This window comes from Lygodium microphyllum, chromosome 6 (assembly GCF_053477565.2).
Source record: "Lygodium microphyllum isolate KBCC chromosome 6, Lygodium_microphyllum_v1.1.10, whole genome shotgun sequence".
Lineage (NCBI taxonomy): Eukaryota > Viridiplantae > Streptophyta > Polypodiopsida > Schizaeales > Lygodiaceae > Lygodium > Lygodium microphyllum.
In genome coordinates, this window is record NC_141140.1 from 38,075,564 (window position 1) to 38,101,491 (window position 25,928).

At 39.4% G+C, this 25,928-nt stretch overlaps 1 protein-coding gene across 1 annotated transcript; it reads left to right on the plus strand.

The window, feature by feature from the left end:
- Nucleotides 1-9,257: 9,257 nt before the first annotated feature.
- LOC148034476 (coronatine-insensitive protein homolog 1b-like) lies at nucleotides 9,258-12,546 on the plus strand. The gene is made up of 3 exons (XM_087679424.1): nucleotides 9,258-10,122; nucleotides 10,544-11,030; nucleotides 11,584-12,546. Exons 1-3 carry the CDS (start codon nucleotides 9,632-9,634, stop codon nucleotides 12,361-12,363), a joined length of 1,758 nt encoding a protein of 585 aa, XP_087535550.1. The 5' UTR covers nucleotides 9,258-9,631; the 3' UTR covers nucleotides 12,364-12,546.
- The last annotated feature ends 13,382 nt before the right edge of the window (nucleotides 12,547-25,928 follow it).

Here is a 25,928-nt window from a genome sequence, read left to right on the forward strand (position 1 = left end):
AGTGAGGGTTATAAAAGAGCCTTCCTAGGACTTTTCCAATAGTAGGAAGAAGGTCTTCAGGAAATAACATAAATAAGATCTACATCCTAGAAATAAAATCCTTGTCCCAAGACCTTTTGGGTGACCTCATTATTATTAAAGATCACTTCAAAGAACCCTCTACTGCCATAGTAAATCCATCCACCACCCCTTCCCATTTGATAATGGTATTGAACCATATTGCAGTCTTCTTAGTTTTCGAAGTCTTAGAAGTGAAGAAGACAAGCATGGCCTTTGTGTTGAACCATAGAACGTTCTCCCAAACTTTGTGAGCATCTAGCATGACCTTTTGGATAAACCTTTTTTCCTTTCCTCCATGTTTCATTGCAAGAAATCACCCAAGATATTTGATACGATTTGCAAGTCATAAGACATAGGTTAAGTCTATATCATATGTATGCATAAATAAAAGAGAGACTATGTGTAAAGAGACTTTAGGGTCAAAAGGTATCTATCACCTTACTAAAATACGTTGTGTGTATCCTATTGAATGGAAGCGTGAAAAGAATGAAGAAGAAGAAGAAGAAGATTGCTTGAGCCTCCATATCTTATGCCATCTCCCTTTCATTGCACATCCATATCGATTCTTTTTCATTGGTATCAAAGCACAAGTGTGGGAGCAAAATATTGGATCGAGGAGTGTGACAAAACAAGGTCTACATAGAATTGAAAGCTTGCTATCTACCATTAAATCGAGTGCAAATCCTCATCTAATCCATTCAAAAGCAGGTGCACAAATTCAAGGGCTATTGTATCTCAGATTTGGGAGCTATTGAGCTCACTTTGAATGCATTTTGTAAGCCACGGAAGGCTACAAAATGGTGTATGACAACAAGGTCTTGATTGGTTTTGGTTTTGGATTAGCTCATGTATTGATTATTGTCGAAAGCTAAGGGGTAGCTTAAGTTTAGGGCCTACTTAACTAGGGGACTTCCTTGCGAGAAAGGAGCACAGGGGCAGCTTGATTCAAAGCATAGGGTGTGCTTGGAAGAATAAGTGGGGGGTTTAATGGCTACAGTTAGAGAATAAGATTGAATAGTGATTTGACTATAAGAATGAATTTGATACTCTGAATCTCATTCAAATAGGACAAGAATATGTATTTGATTTTATTGACAATACCAAAAATGACCTCAAAGCCTCATTGAAATCATTGTGACTGAAAATATATGGTGCATGCTACCCCAAAAACTTCATTAGCAAGCCTTTTTCAAGCCTTAGGCTAATCCTTAATAAATTTAACCTCTTTTATATTGAGCTACCTTGAACTGGTTCCAACCTTGTGTTCATATTGAGAAGAGAAGAACTGGTTATTTTTAACTCTATTTTCACAATGGAGAAGCTTGAACTATTCCCAAACTGGTTCATGGATTGTTTGCTCATACTGCAAAAGATTGAACTAGCTAGTTTCAAGGTTAAAAAACTAGTTTCTATGCCATTTTAGGGTCCAAATTTGAAGGGGAAATTTTGTCAAAAAAGTTTTAGGAAAATTACTATGGATTGAATTTTTAGACTTCATTCTTGGCACAAAAAAGTATAGAAAAAATACATGAAAAATGGTCATTTTAGGCCTGTATTTTGATACTTTTTAGGCTGTATAAGCACTATTTGAGCCCCATTTTCAATGTTTTTTATTGGAAAGTTGATTTATGATATATGGGCATGATGTGTGGATGCATATGATAGCAATCAAATACATCTATGATAGCCATAGCATTGGAATTCAATTTATGTGTATTTACTTGGGTATTTTTTATGATTTTTTGCCTTGAATTTGAGCGATTGATACTCAAACTTGTTTACATGCTTAGATAGTGGTTGAACGCTTTGCATGCTACTAGTTTTTCTAAAATTGTAGATGTTATAATGTCAAAACCAGATAGATTACTCAAATTGTGGATGACAATTTGACTAAGAACAACTATAGTGAGTGCTCCTATCACGTGGAGAATTTTTAATGGGGAGAGTTCTATGGGACCTCGTTATAGTGAAGGTGCATGCCTTGAACTTGCTAATGAGCCCATAAAGGAATAAAAGAAGGCATACAAGGATTGGACAAGTAAAAACAAGAAGGCCTTGCACTAGATATCTATATGCATTTCAGAGGCTTTAATTTTGCACATTAAAAAGGCTAGCACATGCAAAGATGCTTGGAAGATTGTTGAGAAAATTTATGGCACATGTACAAAGGCAAGGAAGATATAGCCTAAACAAAGACTGCATGGTGCATGGCAATCTTATGTAGCATGGGATTTCAGCTTCACTCTATGTCAAACATATAGTGGGTGGAATGGTAGTTGTGGTCATCTATATAGATGATATTATCATTACAAGTACTCTTGAAAGAGTGATTGTTGAAGTAAAGCATGTGTTGCATAAGGAGTTTGACATGAAAGACCTTGGTTTATTGAGGCACTTTCTGGGCATTGAAGTGATTGACACTCCACATGGAATTTGGTAGTGTAAAGGAAATATTCATCGACGATGTTAAAGAAATATGGGATGACAGCATGTAAGCTAGTGGATACACCATTAGATCAAAACATAAAGATAGTGGATGATGGAAAATATGTTGAGGATATCACTACATTCAAGAAGATGGTTGGTAGCTTGATCTACCTAACCATAATAAGAGTAAACTTGAGTTATCCAACAGTAGGGATTCATGCAAAAGCCATGCAAGTCACATTTGGATGTAGTGAAAAGAGTCTCGAGATATGTGAAGAAGACAATTTTCTTTGGATTATTCTATGAGAAAGAGATCATACCTACTTGGATGCACATATGCAAATTGAGCAAGAGATCCACCAATGGTTATGCTTTTTCATTTGGTTCAGTCATGGTGAGTTGGAGTAGCAACAAGAAACCTCTTTGTCTTTGTCAAATAGTGTTGGCAAAGAAATGGCAAAGAAACCAATCTACCATGAAAAGATGGAGCATATTGAAGTGCACTATCATTTCATCAAAGTGATATTCATGGATGGAGAGATAGACTTGCTACATGTCAAAGCCAATGACCAAGTCGTGGATATCTTTACCAAAACATTAGGTGAAGATAAGTTTGAATACTTTAGAAGTGCACTTGGAGTATTGTATTTGCAAGCTCATTCTAAGCTTGAGGGGGAGTACTAATAAATAAGACATATGTTAAGTCTATATCATATGTATGCATAAATAAAAGAGAGGCTATGTGTAAAGAGACTTTATGAGCAAAAGGTATCTATCACTTTAGTGAGAAATTTTATGCATATCTTGTTGGATGGAAGCAAGAGAAGAATGAACAAGAAGATGATGAAGAAGAAGATTTCTCAAGCCTCCATGTCTTATGCCATCTCCCTTATATTGTGCATCCATATTGATTCTTTTCAGTTTGGTGATTGTTGGGAGCACTAGCTTGATAGAGACTCGTGCTATGCTTGGTTGTTGCTTTCATCCAACCCATTTTTAGCATACTTTTGCTTGAGCAAACGTTTGGCTTGTCCACAATCTGAATGAGCATCACAATCTCATCTACAGTCTGCATGGACATATCCTTGACTTCATTCTTTGATTTCTTTTTCTCTCCTATGTAGAGCCTTACATGGGAACAGTTTCCTTGTGGCAGGTGAATGCACAATTGTGATGTAAAAACAACATTTACACTACTCTCCTTGACCAATACTAGTTGATATTCACTTGCCTCTTATCTCAACTAGCTTCTTTAGAATTTTATTTCTACAACCACTACTTCTTGAATCTTCACCCTATCAAGCATAGTATCGTACAAAACCCATAGCAACTAAAATTATAGATGGCCTATTTTACTATCATCAAAGCCCTGTAGGGATACAGTGGGACCTAAATTAATGTCACCTAGCCAAAATTATGTAAACCCATAGTTAAGATTGTAATTTCAAGCCTTTGTTTCCTAGTTCACTTAGTGCAAGTGGAATGCCAACTTGAGATAGGGGCTTCACCCTCCTTAATTGCCTTCTGCAAAGGTTTATGTAGAATACATGTATGATTATGGAGAGAATGGAGAGGATCTTGTTTACTTGCCTTACACCTATCTTTTTCCTCATTGCTTCTCAAGTTCCTCACATGCTTTTTCCTTGCAATGCACAAATTCATAGCATAATGAGAATGTGGAAACCAAACATGTTGGAGAATATATGAGACAAGATCATGAATAAGGAGAGATGGGGATAACATACATTTTTGTTTAATTATTGTTTTTATTCTTCTCCAATTGACCAACCAATATAAGTGAATACTTGAAAGGTACATAAAATAATATTGCTCTACTCTTAAGTGTGAATACGTATGGATGTAGGTGGGTTGATGCTATAACTATGCCAACTAGTGGATCCTCCACATGTAAATTGAGTTTGACTTTTGTACATGTGTATTTCGGAAGCCCACCAAGTGCAATGTGTGTTGCATTATTGATCACTATGTACTTATTCAAGGGACAATGGATGAAAGGTATATATTTGGATTGTTATATGCAATGCATCAAGAGGTATGAGTGGGTTTCAAGGGTGTACTTGGTATTAATATTGGAAAGATAAGTCTATTTTGATGGAGCCCATGCTAGATATACAAGGAGAAAGTCTATATCCTTATATTGCCACAAGATTAATGTACAAAAACATGGTATCATTACATGCAATCATGTGACTCATGGTCCTTATTTCTAGGAGAAAAAGGCATTTGATAAGCACATTTACAAGTACATATGTTTGTTGAGACTACTTTTGGTATTTCCAAAAATAGGTGGCACATCTTAAGGGATCCAAATGTAGACGTAGCATTTTGCACCCATGTGGCTTTGGCAATTTGTGCATTATATAACCTTATACAAAAGGAAAGAGAGGTAGAATCATAGAGACATAATCAAATGATAGAAACATTTATCCTTATAATAGTAGAGCGATGCATAGGATGTAGCCATAAGAGCTTGAGAAGTCTTATTTTGAGATTTTACATTGAACAACAAGATCATAGATCGTTTGTAAGAAGAATGTAAGGAGGTGATGTGGGATGTGAACATGATGAGCTATATAGGGTGAAGAATGTATAAAAAGAAGAAGGTAAGGTTGATGTTACATATGTAAGAGGATGAACTACAACATGGATAAATGATAAAAATCAAAAGGTAAGGGTGATGTCAGATGTAGAGAGGATGAATTCTAAGGAAGAGAAATGACCAAAGGCAATAAATGATCAAACAAATGATTAGATAATTTGATAATGATGCAATCTTAAGTGTAGATTTACTTGGAAAGCAATAAATGTTTCAAAAAAGAAAAAATTGGAACAATAACTATATTTTGTGGAAGTTTGTAACTTGTCCTTAGATTTTAAACTTTCAAGACATACATGTGAATCTTTTTGTTCAAACTACTCAATTTCACCTAGTACTTTCTTGTGCATGTTAGGGATTTGCCATAGAATGCTTTAAGTAAAAGAACATCATGAGTGAGCTTGTCAATAGTGACATTCTTTCTTCATCCCAATTAATAGCTTCTAATATCACTAGTGTGAAATGTCATAAATATCCTCATTTTATCATCACACACATTTATGGAATGGAATTACACTCATAATACCTTCCAAAATATAAGATTTGAGAAAACTATGTGGAAAGTATAAAGGGCATATTGGGAATTTTGGACAAGTTCAAGGGGCATTTGGAAAATTTGGCCAAAATAGAGGGACATTTTGTAAATTTCAACCTTATTTTGATGAAATATGAGGCTTTTTTGGCTATTTTTGAAAGTTGAGGGCCGTTTTAGGGATTTCAATCAACAAAAAGTAGAAATATTAATCAATTTTCCCTTGGAAATAACTTGATATTATCACAAAGCCCTACCAAAATACAAGTGGAAATTAGGTTTGATAAATTCTTGAACAACATAAGTTAAAGAATAAGTTGACCATAAACAATAATGAATGCCAATACTAGGACTCTCAATATTAGTTATTATCACATTAATTTAACATTGTGTGATTTCACCATTTTTGAAAGATAGTATACTACATGACTAGCTTGTTTTCCACACATCCACAAATTGTTGGCTTTAACATATAGTTCACTTTGGGCCAGAAAACAGAATTGTGCAATGTGAGTATTTACCTAAATGCATCTCCATTGTTTTAGCAACATACCTTGTGTTGCTATAAGTAAAGTATGATATATGGTAAGATCTTAATTTATTAAATGTAAAGTATTCTCATTTGTTTTAGCAAGCTTGAAGTAAAATATGTCATACACTAAGACCTTTATTTTGTTGGATGTAAAGTACTTTCGAATGAGTTTATGTGAGGATGATCCAATCAATGTACAAATCATAATCTAGTGGGTGGTTGATTGTTAACCCTAGTTTATTACGTGCTTCTCAATGTATGTTTGAGGGCATTTTTGTAGGTTCTCAATCTTAGTGAATCAAAGTAAGCAATTTTGATTTCAAACCTTGGTCATGCAATTTAAAACATTGATGTTCCTATGCATTTAAAGTGACAACAATGGAGCATAATAGCCACAAAAATTAAAGAAGAGCTAAGATTGCTTAGTCCTTACATGAACAAGAGCTATGATACTTCCATATTTTGGATATGTGATTAAAAAAAAGAAATAACAAATGTCTAGTGAGAAGTAAACGATTGTTAGTAAAATAACAAGGAAATATAGAGAAATCCCTCAAAGTGATGGCCAAAGGGGTAGAATAATTTTACATTTCTCAATGTTTATATCTAAGACAATCAAGGACTCCCACATAAGAGGTTAACACTTTGCCATGCTTGTCCTCAATGACTTTGGCTTAATAAGGGACATAAAGTGCTTATAGCTTGCATTTCTAGCATGCCTAAAAATTACATGTAGAGAGTTGAATTAATAAAAAAATTTAAGGGATTTTACCCTCATTTAAAAAAAACAACCTTAGACTTAAGGAAAATTTAACAAAGTTCTACACAAACACTGAGGTCTTACCTTTGCTAAGAAAAACCCTATGTTTGGTATGCGTACACATACATGTGTGTTCTTTTTTGAGTTATTCTGTTAATTGCTTGGTCATGTGTGCATGCCACTTATTGTGTGCGGCCCATCAGAGTGAGGCATGCCTAGCCAATTTACTTGTTTGCATGCTTGCAGCCTAGGTTGATGTTAGCTTGAATGCAAGACATAGTTGTATTGGGGTTATACTTCCCAAAGGTTTTTTATTTCACCCTACATTTCAAAAGTTTTAAGTTTGTTCAAAATTGTTTGTAACCTAAAAGGTTGCAAAACATTATATCATATGGAAGCAAAAAAAAAGGGGTTTAAAGAAGTGAGACTTGAGTAGGCATTGGCCATCTACCAATTGACTTATTTGACCGCCAAAGTTTCAAGCATATAGACTCTTAACTACTACATCTTGTTACTTGCCATCCATGTGCCTTGCCTCCTCAAAACTTTTGCCATGTTACTTGTTGTCCATATGCTTGAAAAATTCAATAAGAAGGAATTGACCATCCCCATAAGTCTCAAGCATGTGCAAAGTAGAACAATAGCTATTGCAACCTAACCACAGACTTGTTAATTTCCTCGTGTCAATGTGCATGGCATGTTTCTCTTTATAACCCATGACATGTGCATATGTGTACACTTGTACATACATACATGCATACATGCATACATGTGTGTGTGTGTGTGTGTGTGCGCATATATATTAGTATATACATATACAATCTTCACAAACTTGAAAGATACCTATAGACAACAATGGGGAGAGGTGGGTGATGATGTGGTTAAGGTGGAGCTAGAGTGATGGAGATCAAAATCAATCTTTAATTTTGTTGTAGTGGTGTGATATGTGGTAACAAAAAATTAGCTCACAATTAGGAAAGCAAGAAACCTTTAAAGATTATATATTATATTCTCTCTCTGGTACAAGTAATGTGCTCACAAAATTGTGAATGGGTAGATTGTGTGGAGTGGACTTCCTCACTTCTTTTGTGATAGACGTGAACTTTGTGCTAAGCATGTGAGAGAGAGAGAGAGAGAGAGAGAGAGAGAGAGAGAGAGAGAGAGAGAGAGAGAGAGAGAGAGAGAGAGAGAGAGAGAGAGAGCTTCTACATGGGGAGAGAAAGAAGGGGTGAAGTAAAAGGGGAGGGAAAGAAAATAAGAATGAAAGAATATTATGTTAATGTTTGCAAAATGCCAAAGTGACATATGGGATAGATATATGCTAAGGTCCAAAATAACATATGAGACGAAACCATGTACAATGATAATCGTCATTGGACACCAAAGTGTGATGTGCTTAATGATGATCATTGACATATAGTGCAAGACAAAGAAATATAAAGTGCTGCACAATATAGTGTCCATATAGGGATACAACAAGAAGAGGATGTAGTGGACATATGAAGCAATACATGGCTAACTCTGTGATGGGATAATGATACATTGATGAGTAGCGCCACTTGGTTAGGATCGGTGTGCGCATAGTATATTATATACCCTTGGTGTGATAGTGTGGGGGTGCATATGGATTGATCCCTTAGCTCTATCACGTACTGCTTGTGCCATCAACAACAAATCTCCCTCATCTGCCTCTAGGGTACCTTTGTCTTTGGTATAATTGCATCCTCAGTCAAGATGTTGCTTTGATCTCCTCATTCCTTTGGATTGTCACTTCTCTCTATGTAGGTGCAATATGTGTGGTCATTGTATGGAAAAATTTGGTGAGCTATGACTGTTGGCCCCTTGTATACAAAGTGCTTGCCAAGAGTAATGATGCTGAAGCCTCAGAATCTCAAGTGGGAATTGGCCCAAGTGTCGTTGGTTTGGGGATTTGATGATTACTCTCTAAGGGGGGTTTTCTCCTTTGAACAATATTGGGTATCTAGCCCGGATTGTATTGTAGGTCCTGCATCATTACTTGTTAGCAAACCCTATAGGCTGGCTAGATGGGCTTTGATGCATTGGATTGACCTTGCCAATAAGTACGAGGCATTCTTCAAAATTTTTTATGATTGCCTTCTTTCATTTCACATTGTACCTTGCGATGCGACGTGTGAAAGTGCGTAACACCTTTAAATTTGTTCGGACTACAAAGTGGGCGTCCATCCATTTGTGTGTAACCAGCCTATCAGGTGTAGTTCGTTTATGCATAAAAAAGAATGATACAAGAAAGGGACTGGCGCCTGCTTTTGGGTATGTCAATTTGCAATAGGAGAGCCACTTTTCTGCTTTTACAAATCCTATTCCATCCATGATAGGCATCTTCTCTGTATCATGGACTGTGGACATGTCGCCTTATGATGCGCTCGAGGGAAGATGGAAGGAGTACAGATTGAAGAGAGAGAGAGAGCGCTTTTGCTGTCAATGATCGCCCGGCCCTCACTTCTGCTTGTGGGTGGGCATGATGGGGGGACCCATTCATACGAGAGACCCATCAGAAAGGGCTTTGCACAGAGTCAAGGAGAAGAGAATGCAGTGAACTGGATACTATTTTAGTTGCAATTCATCAGCAAAGCCCTAGTGGCCATGGCAATGTGGAGGAGATCTTGAGTCACTCGGACTTGCTTTCACCTGTTGCTGGCCCTCTGATTTGCTTTTCTATCCATGGATATGGTGCCCAATTGCAAAGAGTCAAGGTTCATTGACAGTATCCCAGAAGTGCTGCTGGAACTTATCATCTCCTTCATCAATGATCCCCGCGACCGGGGCTCGAGCTCCCTTGTCTGCAAGAAATGGCACTCCATCGACATGTATACACGCAAAGATGTCACAGTCGCATTCTGCTACTCCACCAGCCCATCCAGACTCACCAGGCGGTTTGTCGCATTGGAATCATTGAGGGTCAAGGGCAAGCCTAGAGCTGCCATGTTCAACTTGATACCCGAGGACTGGGGTGGATATGCAGGACCTTGGGTGAGAGAAGTGGCGCTCAATTGTGCTTGTCTGCATACTTTGCACCTTCGCCGTATGGTCGTCTCAGATGAGGACTTGCTGATACTAGCCCAAGAGAAAAGACACATGTTGCAAGCTTTGAGGCTCGATAAGTGCTCTGGATTTTCTACCATGGGACTGGAAACCATCACTCGGTTTTGCAGGTCGGTATACTCTCATGCTTGCATCTATTAAGTAGATCTCTTTCTGACTTCAAGACTCTCTGTTAAGAATTTTGAGACAAGAAGCATGTGGTGGCTTTCGAACATGTATTCTGACATATCGCTTTCCTTAATCGCATAAGTCAGGGTAGGCTAGGGGTAGATGTGAGCATCGATATGCAGTGGGCCATTTTATTGCTTTCCCTCACAATCATTAGCATCTCTTGCATGTCGTGCAGAAAGTGGACTATGGACTGCATTTGTTCTCTCTAGCTTTTTGGCAGTCTGTTTACTTGACCTAAGGGCTTTGTGTTGTTCTCATTCTCTAGTCTTTCCTATTTCATGCATACATCTGATCTGGCTTGGAAAGCCAATAACAACTTCTCTCTCTCATTTTCTGTGTGTGTGTTGTCTAGCTCTGCAGATCACTTCAGGTGCTTTTCCTGGATGAAAGTTCCATTGAGGTTCATGGTAACAACTGGCTGCATGAGCTTGCTCTACACAACTCATCCTTAAAAGTGCTGAATTTTTCTGCCACTGGTATTTTTAATATTGAACTGGCAGACTTAGAAACACTGGCAGACAACTGTAAATCTCTAACATCTCTAAAAGTGAGTGAGTTAGATCTGAACAAACTCAGTGGGGTGCTTCGTAAGGCTGTTTCATTGAAGGAGCTTGGTGGAGTCTGTCTGTCAGAGGAGACTGATGATCGTACTCTGAGTTTACCAAAAGGATTAACCTCATTAGTGGGCCTGATGTACATGGGAGAAGACAATGGTGATAGCTATGTCAATGCATTAGTTCAACCACTGGCTTCCAGCTTGAAGAAACTTGACTTACAGCTAGCAGCCCTTAGTGTCGATGGGCACTCTCTGCTCCTTCGCCATTGCTGCAACCTGGAAATTTTAGAGGTAATTTGTTAGAAAGTAGATTTAGTTTCTGGTTAATGGTCTCGCTGTGTCTGTAGAAGGCTTTTTGGCGTGCAGTTTAATGTTAGGTCAACACTTCTATGATCTGCTTGCTACGTGTCAGATTCCTCCAGCTCAAACTTACCATCTTCACAGATTGGTTCTGGCTGAAGATGGTGAAATTACTAACTTACGTGCTTTGCAATGATAACTTGCTGCCAGTAGCTGAAGTTGAAGCCATAGGGATCTGTACTGCTTTGCATGGATTCCATATTGGTCTTTTCAACCACTGCATTTTTAGCTCTTTGCCTTTTGTGAGTGAGTGCGAGTGCGCATGAATGCATGCTGGCAGGGCAGGTTTGTCTGTGTGAGAGTGTGTTTTTGCTTGGGGTTCAACCACTGTTAGGTAGTAGCAAAAATTGTTGGATGCAAAGACACAATTGTGACTGGTATCATGCCATCCTTTTAATAGCCATTTACTAAGATTGAGATCAAATAAATTTTACTATTTGTTTTCATATCAGTACATAGTAACAAGCAAAGTAAATTGTTGCAGGTTCTGAATGACATTGGAGATGAAGGTCTGAAGGTTGTTGCCAGCAGCTGCAAAAATCTCAGGCGGTTAAGAGTAGAATCTGGCTACAGGGAGTTTCAACAAGGATCAGTTACACAGAGGGGTTTGATCTCTATTGCTCAAGGTTGTGAAAAACTTGAGTACATGGCATTATATATGTCAGACATAAATAATGCTGCTTTGATGGCTGTTGGTGAAGGATGTCCAAAGCTGAAGGATTTTAGAGTAGTTCTGTTGGTGGATGACATTGTTAACCCAGACTTTCCTCTTGATGATGGAATACTCTCTCTACTGCGAGGATGTTCTGACCTGACACGCCTTGGCTTGTACCTTAGACCAGGATCTCTGTCTGATGTAGGAATGAGCTACATTGGAAGGTATGGATGCAAGATTAGGTGGGCACTTCTTGGGTTGCTAGGGGAAACAGATAGGGGTTTGAGCTTGCTAGCTGATGGTTGCCCAAAACTTGAGAGGTTGGAAATGCGGGACTGTGTGTTCACAGAAGCTGGCATTGCACGAGCTGTGTCAAAGATGAAATCTCTCAAGTATATCTGGGTTCAAGGGTATAATGCAACAAGTGGTGGTCAAGATCTATTGGCAATAAAGCAGAAACCATGTTGGAACATTGAATTTATTCCTGAGTCTAAGATTAGTGGGCAGTTCGATCTATGCACACCAGCACAGTTTCTGGCTTATTGTTCACTTGCAGGTAGGCGGATGGATAAGCCTGAAACAGTCATAGATGTTCCAAGCTGGAGCTAGGTATTCAATCTCTACCTATGGTGGCAGATGGGTTTTATCCCTGGTGTGTAAATTAGACTCGTGTGGGCCTTGCCTGCTGGCCTCTGATCAGTTTAATGTGAGCCCTTGAGTCTGTTGTAAAGTAATAGGAACATGATTGAAGATATGGGTAAATATACAAACTGCAGCTTGGAGTAGTCACAATCTCTCATTTGGAAGTTGTTCACTTGTTTCTCGGGGGTTTTGGCTCTTTGTATATGTCGAGATTACTGTGGTTGTTATAGACTCTATCAATAAACACAAATGAAGGGTAGGGATCAAGTAAGTCGTGTATCACCTTAGCGCTTCAGGCTTTTAAAGCCTTAGTATGTCGAGATTTCTGTGGTTGTTGTCACTAAATTGATTGCTTGTTACACATTCTCTATTTAGTAAATTTATATTTATAAACCAATGACTCACTTTTCTTTTAAGTGTTGATGATGATCTAGCATGGCCACGAGACCATTTAGAGGCTAGCATTCCTAGTGCATCACTTAATGAGGTGATCAGAGCACTGTGACGGGGATATTTGGTACATGCAGTATAAGTTATGAGAAAGGGAAAAGAAGTGTCTGCCAAGTGTAAGAGTGTACACAAGAACCAAGGAGTTACACATAAATGAAGATGGATTGAGTTCTAAGAAGAGGAAGTATATTAGCATTGTGTATATGTATTTATGTGTACATCGGGGACGCGTGGGAACGTTTACTTGTGTGTAATGAGCATTGTATTCATTTGGGGTCATCGTTTCCCTTACAAGTCAAGGTTTAAGGTATTTTCTCTCTTAATGAATTAAGAAGAGAATTAATTCATTCAGTAAGAAAAATGAGAGAGGTAATTCTCTCACTAAGAAAGACAAGAGACGTGATCCTCTAGAAGTGAGGAGAGAAGTGATTTTCTCTCTTTAAGGTCTAAGATGACACAAGCTTTTGTGGGAAGTTAATCTTAAGGTTGAGGCCCAAGGTAATCTAATGAACTCTCCTTATCTATGACTCAAGGTGGTCGCATGGACCATAAGTTAAGAGTAGAGTTTAAAAAGCTACTTTTCTTAAAATAGACATGGTGAATCCATTTTTAAAATATCTCGCGATAAAAAGCCGATTTCTAAAAACGGTCCGCGTGAGTTATCGAAAACGGCGAGATCTACAACTTTCGTGTTGGATGTTTTACCATACAAGCAACACACAAAGAGAGATTTCAAAATTTGTGCTATAGAGTAGGTCTTCGAATAGCCACATCTTACATGAAGATCAACCTTTTCAATCTTAACACTCAAGTCTCTCTCCAAGAAGAGAAGTTCTTGGAGTCTATTAAAGAGGGTCTCCTTGGGTGTGGAGGAGATGAAGGAAGTATCACTTTGCATGCATCTAAGAGGAGAAGAGAATCAGCAAGTACTACGAAAGCTCTGTTGAAATCAAGTTCCAAGAGGAGAAGAGAAGGTGTAAGTGTTACGGAAGCTTTGTTGAAATCAAGCTCCAAGAGGAGATCCCTATACAATATGTAGGTGCAAGTGTTGTAGAAGCTCTGTTGAAATCAAGCTCCAAGAGGAGAGTCCTACACACATTGTGTAGGAGAGAAGGAGAGACTTAAGAAGTATCAAAAGGTGCCAACTTCCAAGTTGTGCAAGTGTTAGCCGGTTGTATATCGTGCAAGGAACCGTGATCTTCTTTTCAAGATCTACAAGTTAAGATTTGGTTTATGTGTAACAGAGGAGCTTGCTCCTTGTCAATAATATAACTCCACAAGGAGGGGGAACTGGCCCATCTTTTAGTCTCGAGTATGTTGTCAATCTCTCTCTCTCTCTCTCTCTCTCTCTCTCTCTCTCTCTCTCTCTCTCTTATACATCTTTCTTTTCTCTAATATGTTCTTTCTCTGCAGCACTATCACAATATTCACCATTTATATTTTAACTATATAAGGAAGTCGAGCATGTATCTCCGATCTTATAATAGTGGTATCAGAGCAGGTGTCTTTGCTTTTCTCAAAGTAAAGGCAATCCTTGCAAGAAGGAAAAGATGGCAATTGATGAAGTGTCTACAAGAGAGCAATTACATGCTCAATTGACAGAGTATTATATCTTGTTGGAGATTTTCGAAGTACGTCAATTGATTGATAGCTTAAGGGTAAGGGAAGAAGCTACTTATGAAGGACTGGATCCTCCAAAAGATGGTGATAGTGGAGGAAACACCATTTCACCAATTGATGGTGAAGGTGCAAAGCATCTAATTGTTGAGAAGATTCCTAGAAAGAAGGACTTTCAGGTCAAGAAGAGTAAAAAGACCTTACCTTGAGTGAGGTGGATAAGAAGGAAGTTATCTCCCTCAGCAACTAGCTACTCCCTTGATTACTCAAGTTTCTCCTCCTCCGTATCATCTTCTAGTTTTTACTCTTGGTTTTAAGTCTCTTGTAATTTGCAAACGGACAAAGAGGGACCATAAGAGGAGCAAGCTTAAGAAGACTAAGACTTTCAAGTCTAGGGATAAGGGTATAAAGTCTGACTTTTACTTCGGTAAGAGAGATCCTGCTAAGGCGTTACCCTTTGTTAGGCAATTTGAAGTTGCTTTTTCTGATGGTAATTTCTCAGAAAAGTCCAAGCTCAGGCATGTAGGCATGTACTTAAAAGATGTCGCTAGCAATTGGTGGTTGACTCTCATTTTGGAGGGAAGGAAACCTACGACTTGGAAAAGGTTCAAGAAGTTTTTTGATCAGTTCTTGTCTCCTAATTTTAAGAATGATGCTAAGAAGGAGTGGGATTGGCTAGGTGAGAAAGAGTACGAGAAGATCACTAGTTATATAGACAAGTTTTGGTCTACTCTTCTCAAGGTTACTTCTTTCACGGAAATCAATGATGAAGAGAAGAAAAGGAAGTTTGAAGCTGGTCTACTCCCTCATTTACACAGAACCATGAAGGTATATCCACATGAAACCTTATCTCGCGTGATGGAGTCTGCCATCGTAGCTGAAAGTTTGCATGCACCTGGTACATCTCGAAATTTGGAGATGAGTTCTTATAAAGCTAGACAAGAGCAGCTCTATGGTCAACCATGAGACAAGAATAATCAAAGAAGACCTACCTCTACGCATGACCAATATTCAAAGCCAGAGGATAACAAGAAGAAGCGCAAGTATCTTTCACCCTCTGAGATACAAAAGTACAAAGAGGAAGGAAGGTGCTTTCTTTGTGGTGAGTTAGGGTGTATGAAGCTTGATTGTCCTCACAAAAGGAAGGAAGCAAATGTGATTAAAGATCCTCTTTCCCCATCCTCAAATTGTATTTCGGATGTGCAAGCTAACACTCATTCAAATGAGAAGAAGAAATAACTCTTAAAGGGTTGGGGGACACTCAACAATCAACGAGTTTTGATATTCTTTGATCCAGGGTCCACAGATAATTTTGTGTTAGCAGATACTGTTGAAAGGCTACAAATTCCACCCGATCGATTAGGAACACCAATTGGATCAGGTTCTCGACATTTAAAGGACTTACAACCAATTTTACTTCTATCTAGGGGAAGTTGAATCTTGGAATTGGGGATTATTGCAATCAAGAATCTTTTCTACTTCCACCCATTGGTAACTGTGATGTTATCTTCGGTATGCCTTGGCATTACAAAATTAGACCTCTTCTCGATTTTGTTAAGAACTCAAGGGCCGAAACATAGTATGCATTGTTAATGCTGGAGATTGGCTTGTGCCAATGGTTAGTCATGTTAGCATTTCTAAAGAAATGAAGAAAGGTATTTCTGTGTACATGATTTTTATGAGAAAGTCAAAAGAAGCTAACGATTCAAGGGCACTTGATGCCTCTAATGAACACACAATACCGATTAATGCTTCTAAGTCTCAGACTTTAAAAGAATCTCTCTCTTTAATTGATCAAGCCAAACATGATTTTGTTAAACAATATGAAGATTATTTTGGTGATTCACTCCCAAGAGAGTTACCTCCTAAGCACCCGGAAGATCACACAATTGATCTTATCCCAGGCAGTTTACCACCTAACCAACCGCCTTACTGAGAAAGTGCAAGTTAGTAAGATGAGATTCTAAAACAAGTAAACGAACTATTCGAAAAAGGGATAGTTCAACCTAGCTCTTCTCCATACTGCTCTCCAATCTTGTTCAAAAGAAAGACGGTTCTTTCCGTATGTGCATATGCTACTGATCTTTGAACAAGATCACAATCAAGAATCGTTTTTCTATCCCAAGGATAGATGATATCTTGGATAAGTTGCAAGGGGCTAGTATCTTTAGTCGCATTGATCTCAAGAGCGACTATCACTAGATATGGATAGTACTTGAAGATGTTCATAAGACAGCTTTTCGTACAACGTTTGGACTATATGAGTTCTTAGTCATGCCATTTGGTTTGACTAATGCACTCGCCGCATTCAATCGAATGATGGAGAGAATTTTTAGATCTCACTCAAAGTTCATAGGAGTCTTCTTTGATGACATTCTAATATTTTCACGCTCTAAAGAAGAGTATAGAAAACATCTATTTATTGTTTTTTAAGAGATTCGAAAGCATAGACTACATGTCAATGCTAAGAAGAGTGAATTTTTCATTTCAGAAATTCATTACTTGGGACATTGTTTCTCACAATCTGATGAGAATGGATCTTGAGAAGATTCGAGCCATTATTAAATGACCTACACCTACTTATGTACATGAAGTTAGAAGTTTCTTGGGCCTATGTTCATACTACAAGAGATTTATACGAGGTTTTGCATATGTTGCATCTCCTCTACATGACCTTACTAATAAGAGAATGTCTTTTTGGTAGGGATCAAGGCAACTACAAGCCTTTGCAATAATTGAGTTTCTTGTGACTTAAAAACTAGTTCTCACAGTTTCGGATCTTCAAAAACCTTTTGAAGTTTACTGCGATGCTTTTAGGGATTGCATTGGGGTTGTGCTTTAACCAAGAGTATCATGCAATAGCATTTGAGAGCCGACGTCTCGAGGATCATGAGCTACATGCTCTAGTATATAAGAAAGAGCTTATGGCAGTGGTACATGCTCTTCAAGTATGGTAACACTATTTACTTGGTGCAGATTTTGTTATTAAAACAGATCACCAAAGTCTAAGATACTTCCTCACTCAGAAAAAGCTCTCAGAGAAAGAGATGCATTGGGCAAATTTCTTATCTATGTTTTACTTCCAAATCCTTCATACATCTAGAACTAAGAATGTGGTAGCAGAAGCTCTATCACGGCGACCTTGAGTAAATGCAATCACAATTGTTTACCATAACGAGTTCATGGATTTACTCAAAATGTATGCAACTGATTCCAACTTCTCAATCATATGGGATCAGCTTAACTCAGATCAGTCGATTGTACCTTACTCGATTCAAGATGGTTATTTGTATCATCATCAAGCAATTTGTGTAGCATTACCATTGCGACACAAGATAATGGATGAAGCACATGCATCTCCATATGCTGGACATAGGGGTATTCTACCCACTACTCAAGTATTGGAAAGATATTTGTTTTGGCCCACTCTTAGAGTTGACATTGGAAGATATATCCGTGAGTGCAAGATATGCCAAAAAGTAAAGTATGATAGGTATAAATCTCCTAGTCTATTGAAGCCATTACCTATTTCCAATGAACCTTGGAAAAGTATAGCCATGGACTTTATCCTGGAGCTTCCTCGCACACAAGCAAGCAATGATGCAATCTGGACTATCATCGATAGATTCAGTGAGCAAGCACACTTTATACTTGTGAGAAAGACAATCATATGGCTAAGCTATTCATTGCTCATATTTTTTAGCATCATAGCATGCCTAAGTCCATTATAAGTGATTGAGATCCCCACATGACCAACCTCTTTTGGCAAGCTCTCTTTGAGAACCTCGGGACTCGGTTAAAGTTTTCATCCTCTTATCATTCTCAAATGGATGGGCAGAGTGAAAGTGCTAATTCTACTGTTTTAGACCTTTTGAAATCCTATGTCTCTAATAATCAAAGAGAATGAGAAAAATATTTGCCTTTAGTAGAGTTTGCATAAAATAACACAGTGCACTCTAGTACTAATAAGGCACTCTTTGAGATAATCTATGGTAAGCCTCATTTACCACCCATTCTTCTTACGAAGGATAAGATCTTTGCAATAGATGAGTTTGTAGCTTTCACTCAAGTAAAAGCTGCGATCCAAAGGACACAAGAGAAGCATAAATGCGAAGCTGATAAGCATCTTCATAAGTTAGATCTCAAGTTGGGATAACATCTTCTTCAGTTTGAGAAGGCTCGCTTGAAGCAAAAATATCAAAAGGGTAAAGTGATTAAGCTTTCTAATCACTATTATGGCCCTTTCAAGATCATAGATAAGATAAATGATGTGACTTTTTGTTTGGATCTACCAAGTCATTGGAACATTCATAATCCTTTCCATATAAGTTTGCTACGGTCCTATATTGGAGAACCTCAGATGGAACCAATCAAGAAAGATTTACATGAGATAGAAGAACCAGAAGAGTTCCTTATGCCTGAAAGAATTTACAATACTCTAAGATCAAGTAAGGTATTACGGAAGTATCTAGTTAAGTTTAAGAATTATCTCCCATTGGATGATCAGTTTATGAGTGAGAGAGAACTACAAGACTTTCCAGATCTTCATAAGGACTATGTATCCATCTACAGTTGAGGTCAACTGTTTAGAAGCCAGAGGGATGTTATTGAATTGATTGCTTATTATACACTCTATTTAATAAATTTATATCAATAAACTAATGACTCACTTTTCTTTAAGTGTTGATGATGATCTAGCATGGCCATGAGAACATTAGAGACCAGTATTCCTAGTGCATCACTTAATGGGGTGATCAGAGCACTATGATGGGGATATCTGGTACAGGCAATACAAGTTATGAAGGGGGAAGGAAGTGTCTATCAAGTGTAAGAGTGTACACAAGAACCAAGGAGTTATACATAAATGAAGATGGATAGAGTTCTAAGAAGAGAAAGTATATTAGCATTGTGTATATGTATCTATGTGTGCATTCGGGGACACTTGGAAATGTTTACTTATGTGTAATGAGCATTGCATTCATTTGGGGTCATCGTCTCCCTTACAAGTCAAGGTTTAAGGTATTTTCTCTCTTAATGAATTAAGAAGAGAAGTAATTCATTCACTAAGAAAAACGAGAGATGTAATTTTCTCACTAAGAAAGACGAGAGGCGTGATCCTCTGGAAGTAAGAAGAGAAGTGATTTTCTCTTTCTAAGGTCTAAGATGACACAAGCTTTTGCAATCCTAAGGTTGAGGCCCAAGGCAATCTAATGAACTCTCCTTATCTATGGCTCAAGGTGGTTGCATGGACCATAAGTTAAGAGTAGAGTTTAAAAAGCTAATTTTCTTAAAATAGACATGGTGAATCCATTTTTAAAATATCTCATGATAGAAAGCTAATCTCTAAAAACGGCCCGCGAAGGTTATTGGAAACTGCAAGATCTACAACTTTTGTGTTGGTGTAATGTGCCCATCCCTCAATTTGCGGGACACGTTTTAGCAGCCCATCGCGAGATCAATCTAGAAGACACTGCTCGACACTCCCAAGGAATGACACGGGGTTTGCCAACTAGGGTCTCTCAAGTCTGCCACGCAATGGAACTTATCTGGCTGTTCCTACTAGGATCAACCTGAAGTCCCGGTTCCTAGCAGTCGAGTCTTCCTAACAGCCTTCTCGCGTCGGTCTGCAGTCGCTTCACTTTGCATAGATACAACTGGACCCAAGTAGACTCATACCGCACTTGGTTCAAAGAGAATGGAAAACGAGAGGGATGCATCGCTCGACCTCTCTGCCCATAGGGCATAGTCCCATTCCGGTCCCCTAAAACAGTATGAATCAGGATTCTAACCAACATTGTCTAAGGTCATCATCTCACTTTTCCTGACATTTCTCGTTAATATTTCCTTTCAGGAAAGCTCTCGGCTAACCGAGACCACCCTTCCGTAGGATAGACCCATTGGTCTCATCCACCACGCTTCCCTCAGGGGTTGTTTTAGTTATCTAATTACCTACCACGTTATGTTTGACACATAAAAGTAGCTTCCTTAATTAACCCGTTAGTCACAGGTTCCTTTACGTAATTTAGGACACTAACACGAAGACAATATAAAACAAGATCAAACACATCCTTAACTTATCTTAAGATTAATGTTTGCCTCCTGCCCATACAAGAGAATTAAGTGACCCTTTCTGCCTCCGCAGAAAAATCCTTTCGTCTCCCAGCAATAAAACCCGAAAGTTTATCCTCCCAAGATTCCGCCTTGTAACTAGTATCAAGGCCTCGAGATCCCATCTCGAGTCATGTAGAACACTTGTGTAGGGCCTGGAGGCATTGGGATTTACGGCCAGAGCCCCCACTGGCACCCAAGCGTCCTCCTACGCCAAGTGATTTCCACGGAGAGACCTCTCGCGGTGAGTTTGGCCCACATTCTCGGCGCAGATTCACAACCCCCTTGGTTAGGGTTTGGCGGTTTGCGGGGGGTAGCTAGCACCATCATTCCTTAATTATTCCTTTAGGAAATCAACCACAGCTGAAGCAACCAGAATAGCAACAATTTCTAGGGAACACATCCCTTTCATTTTCCAATCAAGAAAATATCATTTTCTACATCAAGCAGTCACTTTGCTTATAAACCACTTGTCCTCAGTAGGATCTCCTCTTACCAAGGAAACCAGTCAATTCATTTAGAAATATCATTTTCAAAACAACCAAGCATAAGTCTTGATCCACATTCCATTTAGAGTCAGCTTACTAGCCTAGCTTAAACCTGGAGGATATTTCTAAGACAAGATCCTTAAAAACAACTCATAAGCACGTGTGCTTAATCACTCAACTTCTTTTGAATCTCTCTTTCCCTTGGGTTTTATCCTAGGGTTCCAAGTTGTGAATCCTCAATTTTCTTGCACGTCTTTTAATATACTTGGTAATCTTTAAAGCACATTAAATATATTGCAAGACTTGTCATACATTCTTTCCATCCTCTCTTAGTGCGATGCTATGCATAATTTTCTAATTAAACTTATCTCGCATGCACATGGTGCGTTTAATATATTAGTATAGCCTAAACACTCTTTAACTCTCTTCATATCCGGCAATGAGTACTTGTTTCTAAAGTGCAGGGTCTCATGTGACTTGAGTATATAAAAGTTTAAACTCAAATCACTTATTACCTCTATGCTCCAACATAGGTAAAAGATAATCATATAATGGATAAAAATCTTTCCTTGTAAGCGATCCATGAAAGTCTAAGAACCTGTTAGTATTCTAAATGCAATTTTACTCTAACATTTCATGCGGTCTCCAAACATAAACATTGGCTATCCTAGGATAAGACAACCTATTTGTGGTATGCAAGATCAAGACCTATCTTCTGCGTGGAATGCAAGATAGATGACAAGTCCTCTATGCTTCTATGTAGTTGCATCCTATGAATGGAAACTAACATTTCATGTATTTATTTTAATCACGAAAGTAAACCATGAATTATAGTTAACAAATCATGCACTAAACTAAGTGAAAGTCTATCATTTTATGTGACATATTATGAAAACCTTATCATTTCATGTGGTGGAATGAAATCAATAGTTCTTCCCTAGGCCAAGGAGAACTTGGTTCCGCGAGACGGGGTCTGGAGTTGTGCTAATTCCTGCGTTAGCTATACCCGGTGCTCCATTAATGGCCGCAATTCCAACGGCTCCAATTTCACCATGAATTCCATATGTACTTGTCCCTTGAGCAACTATGGTAGCTTCCGCGGTCTTCACTCCTTCGCGACGCTTGGAGGCTATGGTAAGTAGCTAGCCAAAAATTGCGGATATGATATCAAGAGGGTAAGGTGATGATGATAGTCAAGATAACAAAATCTAACTCTATCCCTGTTCCTTATCTCTCTCTTTCTCACTATCAATTCACTCTCCCTACCTCTCACCTTCTCCCTTTATTTGTGCCTATTTGTTTTTCTTAACCTTTCCCTCTCAACCTATATTCTCTCTATTTATCTCCCCTAGACTCTCCTCCTCTTCTCTCTCTTCTCCCTCACCCTTCTTCTTCTCCTTCTCTTCCTTCTCCTTCTTCTTCTACCCTTCTCTCTTCTCTCCCTCTTCTCTCTCTTCCTCCCTTCTTCTTCTTTTCTTCTCTTCTTCTCTCTCTCCCTCTCTCTTCTCTCTTCTCTCTTCTCTCCTTCTTCCTCTCTTCTTCTCTCTCTCCCTCTCTCTTATCTCTTTTCTCCTTCTTCCTCTTCTTCTTCTCCTTTTCTTCTCTTCTTCTCTTCTTCTCTTCTTCTCTTCTTCTCTCTTTTCTCCTTCTTCCTCTTCTTCTTCTTCTTCTTCTTCTTCTTCTTCTTCTTCTTCTCTCTCTCTTCCTCCCTTCTATCCTTCACATTGGTCACGGTGGGGGGCGGGGGGGGGGGGGGGGGGGGGGGAAGGTTTCGTTTCAGTCGATGAAAAAAGGGGGGTGCTGAAGTCAAGGGGGGTAGGGGGTGGCGCTTGCTGATAACCCGATTGGGGCGGGGGGTGAGCTTGTTGCCTGCAGACGAGAGCCTGCTACTGCCATAGGCGCAGAGGGGGGGTGCTACTGCATACCAGCACGGGGGGGGGGGGAAGGGGGGCGACGCTCGTGAATGCGAGGGAGGAGGGGGTGGAACCTGCAATAGAGGGGGGGAGATTTATAGGGGGGTGGCATGGCAGTGCCACCCGCCACCTGGGGGGCTGCATGTCCCCCCATCTTCCACACATCATACACACACACACACACACTCTCTCTCTCTCTCTCTGTGTCGGCAGAGAGGAGAGAGAGGGTGAGATAATTTTTTTTTCAATAATTAAAGGGGGGTGAGTTCCTATGGGGGGCCACAGGGGTTACTGGGGGGGGGGGGGGGAGGAGAAATGTTACATCCGCTCCTCCTTAGAGGAATCGAGATGTCCTCATCTCGAAAAGACCTGGGAGAGACAAGCACTAATGGGCCTTAGAGCCCGTGGGTTAGGGCTAATCATGCTTCCGCTATGATACTCTGATTACTCAAATAACAGCTTGTCACAACTCATAGGGTTCAATAGGATTTATTCCAAGTACAAGACTTATTACCTCAAGAGGATCTTCCAAGGACATCTAGTTATCCTCAAAGGTTACAACAGGCTCCAAGCCTTCATCATCATGTGGTTCATAATATGAGCCAAAAGTGGAGTTTAGACGGCTTCGTTTAACTGCAGGTTCCTGATTCTGAGGGTCCAAATCAAGACAATCTACTTGGATGTGTCCTAGTCCATTGTAGTGGTGATTGGGACATCTTTTACGGATGTGACCTATCTCTCCGCACTTGTGGCACCTCTTGTCTTGATCCCATGAGTCATCTACATCATAGTTGCCTGATTTAAGCTCTTGGACGATTGGATTCACTTGGAGTAATGCATCTTGCAAGTCCTTGGGCACATTGATTCCAATCGAGTGTTTATGGGTGGATTCAACCCAGCACAAAACTTTGACACCTGTTGTGTCATATTCATTGGGGGTGCATACTTTAAGAGAGATGAATTTTGAATAGTATGCATCAAGGGATAGACCAAGCTGCTTCAGTTCATAGAATTTATTCATCTTCTGTGTGTGGTAGGCAGGTGGCAGATATCTTCCTCGCATAACTTTTTTAAGCTTCTCCCAAGTAACAGACCCTTCCGAGATCCCTTGGTCTCTGCACCATTGTTTCCATCACAGCCTTGCTTCGCCGGTAAGCCTCAGTTTGGCGAGCATAGCTTGGTTAGCAGGTGCAGTACCTGCTGCCTCGAAAGAATCCTCCATGGATTCGATCCAGATCTCGGCATCAGTTTGGACGGTCCTTCCCTTACCATCGAATTTAGGTGGCTTGATTTGTTTGAGAAGTAACTTCTTCTCTTGCATGTCAGCATTCATGGGTGCAGAAGGTACTTGGCAATCAAACCATACCACTTAGGTTATTTAGGTTATGCCTATGATCTGAACATTAATCAATCATGCATCATTAAGAAGTTTTGCTCTGATACCAACTGTAACGTGCCCGTCTCTCAATTCGCGGGACACGTCTTAGCAGCCCATCGAGAGATCAATCTAGAAGACGCCACCCGACACTCCCAAGGAATGACACGAGGTTTGCCAACTAGGGTCTCTCGAGTCTGCCCCACAACGGAACTTATCCGGTCATTCCCACTAGGATCGACTTGAAGTCCGGGTTCCTAGTAGTCGAGTTTTCCTAACAGCCTTCTAGCGTTGGTCTTCAGTCGCTCCACTTTGCGTAGATACAACTGGACCCAAGCAGACTCATACCGCACTTGGTTCAAAGAGAATGGGAAACGAGAGGGATGTATCGCTCGACCTCTTTGTCTGTAGGGCATAGTCCCATTCCGGTCCCCTAAAACGGTATGAATCAGGATTCTAACCAACATTGTCTAAGGTCATCGTCTGACTTTTCCTGACATTTCTCGTTAACAGTTCCTTTGAGGAAAGATCTCGGCTAACCGAGATCACCCTTCTATAGGATAGACCCATTGGTCTCATCCACCACTCTTCCTTCAGGCGTTGTTTTAGTTATCTAATTACCTACCACACTATGTTTGACACATAAAAGAAGCTTCCTTAATTAACCCATTAGTCACATGTTCCTTTAGGTAATTTAGGACACTGACATGAAGAGAAGATAAAACAAGATCAAACACTTTCTTAACTTATCTTAAGATTAATGTTTGCCTCCTGCCCATACTGGAGAATTAAGTGTTTCTTTCTGCCTCTGTAGAAAAATCCTTCCGTCTCCCGGCAATAAAACCTGAAGGTTTATCCTTCCAAGATTCCGCCTTGTAACTAGTATCAAGGCCTCGAGATCCCATCTTGAGTCACGTAGAACACTTGTGTAGGGCCCAGAGGCATTGGGATTTACGGCCAGAGCCCCCACTAGCACCCAAGCGTCCTCCTACGCCAAGTGATTTCCATGGAGAGACCTCTCGTGATAGGTTCAGTCCACATTCCCGGCGCGGATTCACAACCCCCTTGGTTAGGGTTTGGCGGTTCGCGGGGGGTAGCTAGCACCATCCTTCCTTAATTATTCCTTTAGGAAATCAACCACAGCTGAAGCAACCAGCATAGCAACAATTTCTAGGGAAAACATCCCTTTCATTTTCCAATCAAAAAAATATCATTTTCTACATCAAGCAATCACTTTGCTTATAAACCACTTTTCCTCAGTAGGATCTCCTCTTACCAAGGCAACCATTCAATTCACTTAGAAATATCCTTTTCAAAACAACCAAGCATAAGCCTTGATCCACATTCCATTTAGAGTTAGCTTACAAGCCTAGCTTAAACCTGGAGGATATCCACTTCTAATAATCTAAGACAAGATTCTTAAAAACAACTCACAAGCACGTGTGTTTAATCACTCAACTTCTTTTGAATCTCTCTTTCCCTTGGGTTTTATCCTAGGGTTCCAAGTTGTGAATCCTCGATTTTCTTGCACGTCTTTTAATATACTTGTCAATCTTTAAAGCACATTAAATATATTGCAAG